The sequence below is a fragment of the Centropristis striata genome, chromosome 23 (genome assembly GCF_030273125.1).
Source record: "Centropristis striata isolate RG_2023a ecotype Rhode Island chromosome 23, C.striata_1.0, whole genome shotgun sequence".
NCBI lineage: Eukaryota > Metazoa > Chordata > Actinopteri > Perciformes > Serranidae > Centropristis > Centropristis striata.
The window spans coordinates 6,196,677-6,209,255 of record NC_081539.1 but is presented as its reverse complement, the minus strand read 5'-3'; the positions used below and the strand labels follow the sequence as shown (position 1 = coordinate 6,209,255).

Genomic DNA, 12,579 nt, shown 5'->3' with positions numbered 1-12,579 from the left:
TCCATATCAGCCCTTTGGCAGATCCTGTAAATAAACTATGGCTGGGTTTAACAGCAACTTTAATACTTAGAGAGACGTCCCCGATAGGGCTGGGCGATAAATTGATATAAAAAATATATTGATGTATTTTTTAATGTGATATGGAATTAGACCATATCGCATATATCGATATAGTTTAAATTTGCACTGTGATCCTTGCTCCAGACAAGCTGTGGCTTTTATCTTAAATATTTTTTTATTTAAATGTGCACTTTATGGAGCTTTGATTTTTTTTAAAAAGGTACTCCTGTTGTTATACAGTATTTATGTTCACTTAAATAAACAGTTTAAATAAAACTACTTGTGACATGTCATATTTGACTTTGACTTTGACTTTGACTGAACATTTGCTCTCACTATGGATATTCAGCCTAAATATATCGGGATATGACTTTTGGTCCATATCGCCCAGCAATGTATGTGATGCTGTACTATGTGTCCTGCAAAAAAAAATCTGGTATATGAGAGTGTTCAGCCTGTAACCAGCCATGACCAAATAGTTTTGAGCGGTGTCCAATCGATTAATGGATTCTCTAATTGACATGCAGCTTTTCTTCATATCACCACCACGGGAGCCATGAATCTATAATGTATATATACATTTATACAGTCAAAGCAGAGGAGTGCATGGGAGTGCATATAGCTCTGATTGTCTTTGTGTTTGTCTACATGCCAGTGTTGTAGTCAAGACAAGACCAAGACGTCTCCGTTAGCGTTGCTTTTCCAGAATTTACAAGTTGCTGTGTTTACTTTTTTTTGTAGTTGTGCACAAAAATCTTTGTGGCAGGTAACCAAATTTTATTACAGATACATTTTTTTTATTTTTTTTTTTATTTTTGGGGGGCTGAATACTGAGTAAAAATGCAGTTGATGAGACAGAGATCTTCAAAAAGTGATCTTGAGACCGGTCTCGAGTACTACAACACTGCTACAAGCCCATAAAAGCATTTCTCTCTGCTGCAGAGATGTTCACTTTTTTTTATTTATTTTTTTTAACATTTCATGCATCTGGAACAACTTGGAGTGCAATAATTTACAGGGTTCGTACACTTTAGCAGTGATCAAATTCAAGGTCAATTTTCAAGCTTTTCCAGTTTCTTACACGTGTTGTAAATTGCATGTTTTAGATGAGTACTTACATACTAAAAGGGGGAGGTTTCACTTCACCATACCAACAGTGATGGTTTTACACTTTTAGGGGGAACGGTCTTCATTTCAGATAGGCTACTCATTATTTTTACATTGAACATGTGATTATCTATAGTCTATAGATGGATATAGTCAGATTGCAAGAGACATACAGTAAGAATTTCAAGCATTTACAAGCACTTTATCCAAAATCTAGGCACTTTTTAAACCTTGAAAATACAGCATTTAAATTCAAGCATTTTCAAGGATTTCCAGCACCCGTATGAACCCTGAATGAAGGAGAATTCTTGTCTTATTTTGCTGCTGCACTAATACACAATGTAAAGGAGTGAGTGGAGTAGAGGAGGTTACCGTATGTGAGGACGTAGAGCGGCTTCCCGGCCGTGTCCAGGCTGGTGAGGCAGGGGGCTTTGGGGGAGATGGTCCCCCAGCGTTGGAGCGCCGCCTCCAGGGACGGGGGCCAGTTGGTGACCACGCCCAGCGCCTCGCCACGCACCAGCATCATCTCCGCCCCCTCCGGCCGCGGCTGATTGGGGTCCGGCTGCTGGACTGCAGATGAGGAGACGGACAGTGTTTCAGCCCACTAACCTTTACTGCTCGCAGTTTGTTTGCTCGTGAAAAAAAAACAGCACATGGAAACAGTGAGGCAGCTGTGAAGAAGCTGTAATCACACTCAGATCCACTGGTAATTAATTAGGTGAACCTGTTACTAACACAGATGTACTGTGGGAATGTAACGTGTGTGGTCGGGCAGCTGGTTCTCTTCTATATTAAGTTTAGAAGCAGCAGAGGAGGCGGATTTGTAAGGATTTAACCTTGAGCTGTTGTCATAAAATGTGGATCCAGAGTTATTATCTGCTACATCAACCTTAATCTATACTTTATGACCACAACACAATGATTTCAGTGGTGGAAAGTAACTAAGTACATTTACTTTAGTACTGTACTTAAGTACAATTTTGAGGTACTTGTACTTTACTTGAGTATTTCCATTTAATGTAACTTTATACTTCTACTTCACTACATTTTTAAAGCAAATATTGAACTTTTTACTCCACTACATTTAGCTGACAGCTTTAGATACTTTTCAGGTTGAGATTTAACATTAAAACATGATTAATTTTAAATTATCATCCATATTTACACAAACACTTTTTATTCATTTATTTATTTTAAATCTGGCTTTTTCATTATTAATTATTTTAGAGTTTTTTGTTTTTTTTAATTCTGTTGACTTTTATTTGGTTTTTAACATTTTTTTCTGTTTTAGAGTTTCTTTTTATACACACAGATATATACATATACTGGTATATATTTATATTTATATGTATTTCTTTCTGTATTTATATATACATATATAAATCAAAGCAATGCAAGCAATGCTGCTTACATAAATGCATCAATAGTAATAGTAATAATAATAAAATAATATATTAAGAATATATAAAACAGTCTGAGTGGGGTCATTCTGCATAACGAGTACTTTTACTTTTGATACTTTAAGTACATTTTGATGTTGATACTTTTGTACTTTTACTTGTAGTGGAGTACTTTCACAGTGTGGTATTAGTACTTTTACTTAAGAAAGGGATCTGAATACTTCCTCGACCACTGCACGATTTACTATAAACTGTAAAATGAATTTTAAAAAAGACTTTTTCTATAAAACGAAACAGATTAAAGAGGAGAAAAGAGCAGACAGAGATAGAAAAAGCAGCCAGATGGTGAGAGCAAAGCAAACAGCAGACAGATATTATGATCTGCAGAGATCTCCGGGATCACGACTCCAACAATATACATTTAAAAATACTTGGTGGAGAACTTTGTGTTCTATAGGAACCAGGCGGATCGTCATCTGGTCCCTGTTATCTCTTCCATGTGATTCTTTAGATGAAAACCATTCTTTAGTCTGACACCAGGGTGTGAGGGGAAGTTTAGCACATATACAGTGTGAGATGAGAACATTTTCTATTTTTATCCAACTTCTTTCTCTGTCTACAGACTTTTCAGAAGTATATAGGAGCCTCTTTTATACCAGGAGGCTCTCAGTGGGCTTTCATGTTTTTATTCAGAGCACTTCAGCTGATTAATGGCACTTTTTTAAACATGAAGGTGACAGTTTTGATTTTTTTCTGTGGCTGTACGAGGTATTTATCCTTACGTCCCAAACTAATAATAATAAAACCACCTAAAACAATCAGTTTAAGTTTGAGTATAAACTATATTTACAATATTTACACTGCTTTACCTTGCTGTCAGACAGATCTTTCTGATGATGAACTGAATAGTGTTACATTAACTAACTACAAGTTACTTCACACTGGAAGAAGTTCAGAAAGCTGCCCTCGGGAGAAATGTAGTTTGGTTAACTGAAGCTAAAAATGTTCTTAAAAATGTAAAAGTCACATGTAAGCAAACAATGTTACTCAATATTAGGGCTGCCTGCTCATTTTGGTCTGAGTAGACGAAGATTTCTAAAGTTGATTTGTTATTTTATGATGCTTTTTTTAGGCTGAACTTCTAAGACAAACAAGGTTTAAAGTGTGACTGTTTTCGTGTGACTTTGAATCCTTTAAAAACTCAAAAGTCACACAATAACACAAACAAACAAACAGATGGAGGCAGCTGTAAACCAGCAACTTCTGTGTTTACAAGGTAAAATTACTGTTTTTGTCAATGGAGTCTAGTGGTTTTGATGAGAGCATAGAATATCTTCAGTTTCCTGTCAGAAACAGCTGTCTGCTTGCAAGGTAAAGCAGTAAAAACCTTCTAAATATAGTTTACACTTACAGGTGCATCTCAATACATTAGAATATGATGGAAAAGTCAATTTCCAGTAGTTCAAGTCAAATAGTCCCAACGAAGTATTGAGTGCATATACAGTTGTTTTCTCCAATTTCTTGTCCAATTGGTTTTCTTGATAATAACCTAAATCATTATCAAGAAAACCATGAAAATGTCTCTATATCAGCTCTTAAATTAAACTCTTATGAGCTGTTTTTGTTGTTATCATTATATTTGTCCACATAAATGTACCTTTAGTTGTACCAGGCATTAAAATGAACAACAAATTGAAGAAAAAAATGGTGGTCTAATCATTTTTTCCATGACTGTATGTGGACATACTTTTCAGAGGCCAACATTTACATATTCAACATACTTTTTAAAATTGGTCTTTTGTAATATTAACATTTTTTTTTTTGAGACACTGAATTTTAGGCCATAATCATTAAAATTAGAAGAAATTAAATAAATTAAGACATGCAATGTTTCATTCTGTGTGTAATGGATCTATGTAATGTGTTATTTCCACTTTTTGAATTGAATTACTGACATAATTTAACTTTTCTATGATATTCTAATTTATTGAGATGCACCTGTAAACTGATATTGATTTTTCTTAGGTGGCTAAAACAAATATTTACAAACCAAACTGACTTTGGACATTTACCTCATACAGCCCAACTTCAAAAACTATGTAAAAAATGTATAATTTATGTGAACAAATATCAATCTGAACAATAACTAAAGCTGCCAGATGCATGCAGCGCAGTCAGAAGTATGTGAGATGTGGTGGAGTAGAAAAAGATAATTAAACAGTAACGTTTTCTTGTTTTTGCATCTAGTGAATTTGAAGTTTTTTGGCCTCGTGAATGCAGCTGCAGGTGTTTGAGCCTGTGTGAAGTGAGGCTGAACACCTGAAGGAGCACGAGACTCTTCTCACCTGTCCGGCTCTAGTGTTATTAAAAGGAATCGTCTAGAGAATCACTCATGACTCCGGAGTATGAAGACAGATTGGATAACTGAAAAATCAGACAGACAGAATCAGAGACGGTTTCTAACCCTCCAGAAGTTCATCAAAGTCATCGACAAAGAACTCCCGTAGCGGAGGTCTGCGAGGCTGCTTCAGTGTGTTCACGAGCTGCTGGATTTTAGCTGACACGCGACTGCTGACTGGAACACCTGTAAAAACCCCAGACACATACATTTGGTTTTTGGCACCTTGTTGATAATCTGTATTGTTTTTGTTTTATTTACATTTGCATTTCTGTCCTACTTTGTCCTGCAACAACAGTTTCCCTCTGGATAAATACGTTTTTTATCATGTTTTGAGGCTTTGCAGTGGAAATAAAAACTTGCTACTTGGTGGCTTGCTAGTCCTCATCATCTTCCCAATAAAAATTCCTTAAAACCTCAAGTTTTATGGCAAGTTTTGCAAGATTATGACTGCTGGTAGAAATCTCTAGGTGGCTTCTAAGCTGCACGGAAAACAACTGAATAATACACGCTGTCGGGTGAATAAGAAAAAGGATTGTTGCAACTTTTACAGCCGATAAATCTGCACAAATAAAACTAATTAAAACATGCAAACCCCTGAAATGCACCTCTAGGGCTACACTCACTGTTTTATTCATTTTCTATGAAGAGCAGGCGAAGCAGTCGTGCAATGCATGATGGGAGGGTGTGTTCGCTGGTCTGAATTTGCACAAATCAGGCTAGATTACTACTTTATGTAAATGAGGGTTTACCGTGTGTAGAGGCAGGCACACAAAACTTTGTCCAAACTGTTAAACTTGGAGCAGCTACGGTTTTCTTCTGACCTCCGCCATGAAATTTGTTGATTTGGCTGTTTTTCCTTCTACTATAAGTAAATGAGTACACTATGTAGTTATAAATGTTTTTTTTTCTATTTTAATTGTCTTTATTGGTGTTATTTAAGTGCTACAGTCATGAAAACAATTATTAGACCACCCTTGTTTTCTTCAGTTTATTGTTCATTTTAATGCCTGGTACAACTAAAGGTACATTTGTTTAGACTAATGAAACCAACAATGAAAACAACAAAAAAAGCTGATAAGAATTTAATTTAAGAGCTGATATCTAGACATTTTCCATGGTTTTCTTCATAATGATTTTGGTTATCATCAAAAAAAACAAACATGGAAATGTCTAGATATCAGCTCTTAAATTAAACTCTTATCAGCTTTTTTTGTTGTTTTCATTGTTGGTTTCATTAGTCTAAACAAATGTACCTTTAGTTGTACCAGGCATTAAAATGAACAAGAAATTGAAGAAAACAAGGGTGGTCTAATCATTTTTTCCACGACTGTAGATACATTTAATGTATTATTATTATTATTATTTGCTACTTTTTCCCTAATGTAGCCTACAGACAGAGTTTATAAAAGTCCAGTTAGGAGCGACATGGATCTCATATTTGTGGCTGTGTTTTAGCTGGTAGAATTCATTCATCCTCATAGTTATTTCATGTCTGTATTTTACACACAGTGCTTGTAAAGCACTGCAGCCCCTTCAAACATAGACAACATGTGTATTCTGAAACCTGCTGTGTCACATCTATCAGTCACAAGCAGCGTTGTGGTCAATCCAGGGCTGTTTTTTTTTTCTTTTTACTTGGAGCCACTCACTTCGGCCTTGTGCACCAGTTTAAAAGCCAAGTTTTGATTGGCCTTGCATCCTGGTTAGTTATTGAAAGTGTGTTTTTTTATCTGTTAATTCATTTGGTGGACCCAGCATACTAGCAGCACTAAATTGAATGCAATAAAGGGCAAGTTGCACGCAAAGTATGTGGTTTTTTATCTGATAATTCACTTGTTGAATGCAGCACACTACCAGCAGAAATAACTGCCATCAGACGCAAAAAACAGGGTAAGCTGCAGAACTGTACGGGCCTGTTTGTGCTGCTACATCATGAGGATAATATCTAGTGTGAATGAGGTTTTGCGGCGGGGCAGCTAGCTGTTAAAGTGATGCACAGCTCACGGTGCTGTCAGCGGCTGCAATCCATTTTTTGTGAATTCGTCCGTGAATTTCTTGAGTTTGTGCAGCTGCTAAGTGAACTGCAGACTGTTATTTTTCTGCACAGCTCTCAGTTTCTAACTATGACTGCAGAGAAAAGAACAGAGTCAGCTTTCCTTTTTAAAAAAAAAAACAACAACAACAAAAAACAAACTAAATGGTAAAAAAAGAAAAGAAAAAGTCCAATCTGTTCATCCAGGGGAGTGACATGAACAGACAGAGTAATTGGTCAGTTCTCTACGGCGGTGGTCCAATTTGAGTTCACCTCCTGATGAAGGAGTTTCTATTTTTACCCGACTTCAGTGTCTTTATTCAGAGGCTCCAGCTGGGAGCGGGCTAAAGGTGCAGCGCTGACTCTTACCGTCACCCGTCTCCATGCGCTCCGCGTTGCCGTACTTCTGCGTGTTCCTGGCAATCGTTCCCATATTGGCCATGTGGTGACGCTCGGTGTGGGAGTGGGACGAGTCCGACGAGTAGCCGGTCACGTCCGGGGGGGCCGAGTGGTTCTCTGGAGGCAGAGCGGAGAGAGAGAGAGAGTGAGGCGGACAGATGGAGACAAACAGCCAGCGGTGACTCACTCTTCCTATTTGTCACTGTGCTGTTTGTCAAGTGCTTTGTTTTATCACAGACAATTAAACACGCTGTGATGTTTCTGTGTTAATCTGGGTCACGTCCCCGGAGTCAATCTATTCAATACGATACCTGTTTCTAAGTGATTCAGCCTTTGTGTCGTTAAATGTCCTGCTGTTTGAGTACACAAAAATCTGCCTCTCCAAACACAGTCGGAGGACATTTACCTGATTCCTTTGGCACAGATATGCATAAATAAATAACAGAGCAAATCACTTTATCATAAGAGGATTGTCAATAACTTTTAATGTCCTAAAATCAATAGCAAACTGAGTGTAGAGTCCACTTATCAGATCTCTGTTCAGTCTCTCTCATCTGTGATCAAAACAATCCTGTAATGAATCAAATTTACTTTTTATATTTTTTTTAATCTGTTTATTTGTCAGTAGAGGGATCAGATACTCTGTTTGAACTAAAATATGTGCTGTAGACCTACAAGAGACCTGTAAATATCTGACTAAAGGTTGTATTTATTGCAGCATATATTGAAGTCTATATGAATTCATACATCTCTTATCCTTTACTGTTTTGGGTTTGGTGTTTTTGACCAATAAATTGTATTTTTTTTGTTTGTTTTACTATATATATATATATATATATATATATATATATATATATATATATATATTTTTTTTTTTAAACTATAATTGCCTTTTTTTATTACAAACTGTATTTTTTTATTTAATTTTGTTTAGCTTTAAATTGTATTATTATTTTTATAGTTTTTATTATAATTGCTTTTTTTAAATTACAATTTTAAATTACAATTTTTAACGATAATTAGCATTTTTCATTACAAATTGCATTTTTTTATTATAAACTGCATTTTTATTTTGTTTTGTTTTACCATAAATTATATTATATATAGTTTTTATTGTTTTTATAATAAATTGCATTTTTTTTTTAAATTACAAATTGTATTTTACATTTTTTTTACTATAAACTGTATTTTTATTTTGTTTTGTTTTACTATTAATTGTATTATTATTATTATTATTATTATTATTATTATTATTTATTTATTTATTTACTTTATTATAAATTTTATTGTTATTTTTATTTTTTTGAACAAAAATATGTGCCGTAGACCTACAACAGGCCTGCCGATATCTGACTAAGGTTGTATTTCTTGCAGCTGATATTAAAGTCTAATTAAAAGACTTGACGTGTTGGACGTACCGTCTGACTCCAGCGGCGGGGGCCACAGCATGTCGGATCCAAACTCACAGGATCGCCGCAGAGATCCTCCGTTCTCCGCCACACTCAGAGCTCCCTTCCTCTTCAGAGACAGGTGGCCAATACCTGAGTACACACACACACACACACACACACACACACACACACACACACACACACACAGGCGTGTTATAATAAGGTGTGCACACTGATGCAAAAGTAACATGAAAGTTGCAATCAATCTCAGAGGTGAACTGGACGATGCAGCAGTAAATAACAGCAACAATAGATATTATACTGGTAAGAAACAGTGAGTGTCAAATGCTAAAAGCTGACATCAAATATCTGCTCAGAGTCATAATGTTGTTCATGTATTCTTTGATCAGATAGTTCCTGAGATTATTTTTTTCTCTAAGATTTTTAAGGTTGCTTGTGTTCTTGTTTTGTATACATTTGTAGTAACAAAAAACATTATTTTTCAAAATAAGGTGTCAAAAAAGTGTTGTTTGGTATCTTTACTGAAACTAATCATGTGTAGCATACCCTACCATCAGGAAAAAATTAACAAAATAAATCTGAGCTTGAAATAGTGATATTTAATCAAAATCACATTATTTTACATCTAACAAAAAATTTGGCCAAAAAGGAACTGTTTGCACTAACCAGATACTGTAAAAAAAATCATTAATTTGGGGTTCCTCAGTGCAAATTTGGAGTCATGAATGACCGACAGTCACATGACAAAAATTCTGCTGACTGTTTACACAGAGCTGAGAGGAGAGTGCACAAAAACGCTGCAAAATTTCTTACAAAAGCTAATTTATACATTGCACTTTATTTTAAAAAAGACAGTTTAAAAACTGTAAATCTCTAATCTGCTTTCACACTCTTTTTAGGACCCACATCCATTAAAAGGTGCTTTTATTGTGAAGGGAAACAAATGAATGAAAATGTAGGGAAAAAAATGACAATATAAAAATACCAAAATAAAGAATTAAATTAATGTTTTTTTGCCTTTATACATATTTTTATTTATTTTTACATGTATTCATTTATTTCGACATTTTTCATGTATTTAATTTATTTCCACATTTATTTTAACATTTCCTCATGTATGCATCTACTTCTGCATTTATCTATTTATCGTGTATTAATTTCCACATTTACTTAATTATATACTGCTCAGCTAATTTACATTACATAAATGACTAAATGTATAAATTAAAAGAATTTAATAAATGTGTAAACAAAGCTAGAAAAGCTGGAAAAGTTTACAATTTTATGTCCAAAATCTTAAGAGAAAAAAGTAAATGTAAATGTAACAATAAAAATCTTTATCTTAAAGGGAAATAATTTTGTGTGAAAATTTTGTGGTCGGCTCTAATAAAGAAATTTCCCCGCTGTGGGATTAATAAAGTCAAAAGTCAAATCTAAAAGTCTTACCGTGGTGTGACTGTGACAGGTGGCTCTGCTGGTGGTGCAGCTGGCCCAGGTGTGTGTGCCCCAGGTGTGTGTGTGCCAGGTGTGAGATGTGCGTGTGCGCCAGCGAGTCGGCCAGCCGCCCGGCGTTGCCGCTGCCTCCGCTCTGCGTGGACGAGGACGAGGAGGAGGTGGAGCCCAGGTGCGCCGGGCCGAGGTGTGACGGGCGGCTCATCCAGTGCTCCATGCCCGACATGTCGTCACCTGGCCCCGCCTCCTCCTCGGAGCCCGACGACGAGTCTGAGCACAGGGGGGACAGGCCTGGTGAGAGTCAGGGTCGGTTAACACACAACCTCCACACAACATCAACACAACATCAGCAAGTCACTACACTATTCAAGTCTGCATTAATGCAACTAAAACATGTATGACATTTTAAAGAATGCTCTTATTCTGAAAGTTTTTTTCTGGAAGTTAGATGAAAAAGTTGATAATATTCTCATATCATTAACTATAACCCCATATATAATCCAGTATACAGCTGCAACAATAAGTCAAATTAACTCATTCTTGTGCACTACTTCTATGTGTTCTAGTGCAATAAATACTTCTATTCTATTACAAAATTTTGTGCAAAGTTAGATGATTTCTTGTGCACAAATTATATATATTCTAGTGCACTTAATCATATTTATTCTATTGCAATTGTCATATTTATTGTAGAGCAATTATTATATTAATTTAAGTGTAAAAATTACATTAATTCTTGTGCGCTAATGATATGTGTTCCAGTGCAATAAATACTCCTATTCTATTACGAAATTATATTTATTCTAGTAAAATAATTATATTTTTTCTTGTGCAAAAATTAGATGATTTCTTGTGCACAAATTATATATATTCTAGTGCACTTATTATATTAATTTTAGTATAAAAATTACATTAATTCTTGTGCACTAATGATATTGGTTCTAGTAAATTGTATTTAAATTGTATTTCTTTGAATTTTATTTACTACTGAGATGAGCCAAAATGTCCCTGGACCTAAAACACCTAGTAAAGTGAAATCGATTTTGGCCCCATTAATGCTCCTGTGTCTGAATGGGATCAAATCCCTGCAGCCTGGTTCCAACATCTTAATCTTAATTCTTATGAAATAAAGATGTAACTTGTGGGTGTCAACATACTTTTGGCCATGCAGTGTGAGTAAATGTTGAGCTGTATGGGGTCACAGAGCCTCATTTAAAATCCCAAAAGAGATTTAAGATGCTGTTTGATCAAAGAGTCCCTCAGCTTGCTGAACTGTGGTTTACAGTAAATCATCTCAATTCAGTAAAACAATAGTTCAAAGTCCAACAACAAACCGTGACTCATCACAGTTTTATGATCTCTGAGCAGCAGAGTGACTCTCAGAAATGTCAATAATTAGTTAGCTTAGGCAGAAAAGCCACAAAAACCAATTTAGTTCAAATTGGCATTAAAAATAAGGAACCACAGAGTGAATGTGCTTCTTTAAATACGAGTTAATCATCTGAACACGGAGAGTAAACATGTGAACAGAACATTTAGAAGAAACAGAATCACTTTCTACGACTTTCTAAGAGTTTAAGCTGTCGGAGCGTTTCGGGGAGACGTCAGGTTCACTTACAGATTCTCCCAAAAGGTTAAAAAGCAAATTACGGGTGAAGAAAATAATTACATTTCCTTCATTAAAATTCAATCAACACCCAAATTGTGACATCAACTCTGATTATGTTCAATCCAGCGAGCTCATTTCTGAGGCAAAGGTCGACTTCAGCGCCCCATTCCAGCCAACGTCTCATTAAATAACAGTTAATAATCAGAGTTTTTCCCTTTTCCTCGTGGCACATCACATTTACAGTAGCTGACGTTACAGCTGTCTGAGTTTTTTTCCCCTTCTGTAAGTCTGTCAGTGGGTTTTCATGCCTCAGAAAATGTGCCCGTCTGCAGTTTTATCTGGTGGAATGAGTGTGTTCCTCTGAAGGACCAGAGACACAGCATTACAACATAATCCTGTCTGGGCACAGGGCGGCCTCTCTGGGGTCACATTTTAGGCTTAGTGCAACCCAGTTTGGCTCAGATAACAAATGTGTGTGAGTGTGTGAGCCTTTTTCACTTTCTAAGCATTTTATATTTAATCACACAATTATTTTAAAGTTACAGGAAAATTATCAATCTTTTGGTTTCTTTTAAGGGGCCAGTTTTGGATTTATTGTAGTGTGGTTGTATGAGGTACATAGTCAGTGTGTTACCTTCAGTCATTTTGTTCTTTATTACTACTTAACCTAGTGCAATAATTATATTTGTTCTAGTGCAATAAATACT

The 12,579-nt window shown here is 35.6% G+C and overlaps 1 protein-coding gene across 1 annotated transcript in view; it reads right to left on the bottom strand.

Annotated features, from left to right (window-relative positions):
* Window positions 1–12,579, bottom strand: part of LOC131961727 (disco-interacting protein 2 homolog C-like) — a 76,629-nt gene that overhangs the window by 42,668 nt on the left and 21,382 nt on the right. Inside the window, exons 5-9 of the mRNA XM_059326581.1 lie at window positions 10,258–10,554; window positions 8,818–8,940; window positions 7,370–7,516; window positions 5,032–5,151; window positions 1,540–1,737 (exon numbers count right to left, since the gene is read on the bottom strand). Of these exons, the coding sequence (XP_059182564.1) occupies window positions 1,540–1,737; window positions 5,032–5,151; window positions 7,370–7,516; window positions 8,818–8,940; window positions 10,258–10,554 (885 nt within the window). The remainder of the gene's footprint in view (window positions 1–1,539; window positions 1,738–5,031; window positions 5,152–7,369; window positions 7,517–8,817; window positions 8,941–10,257; window positions 10,555–12,579) is intronic.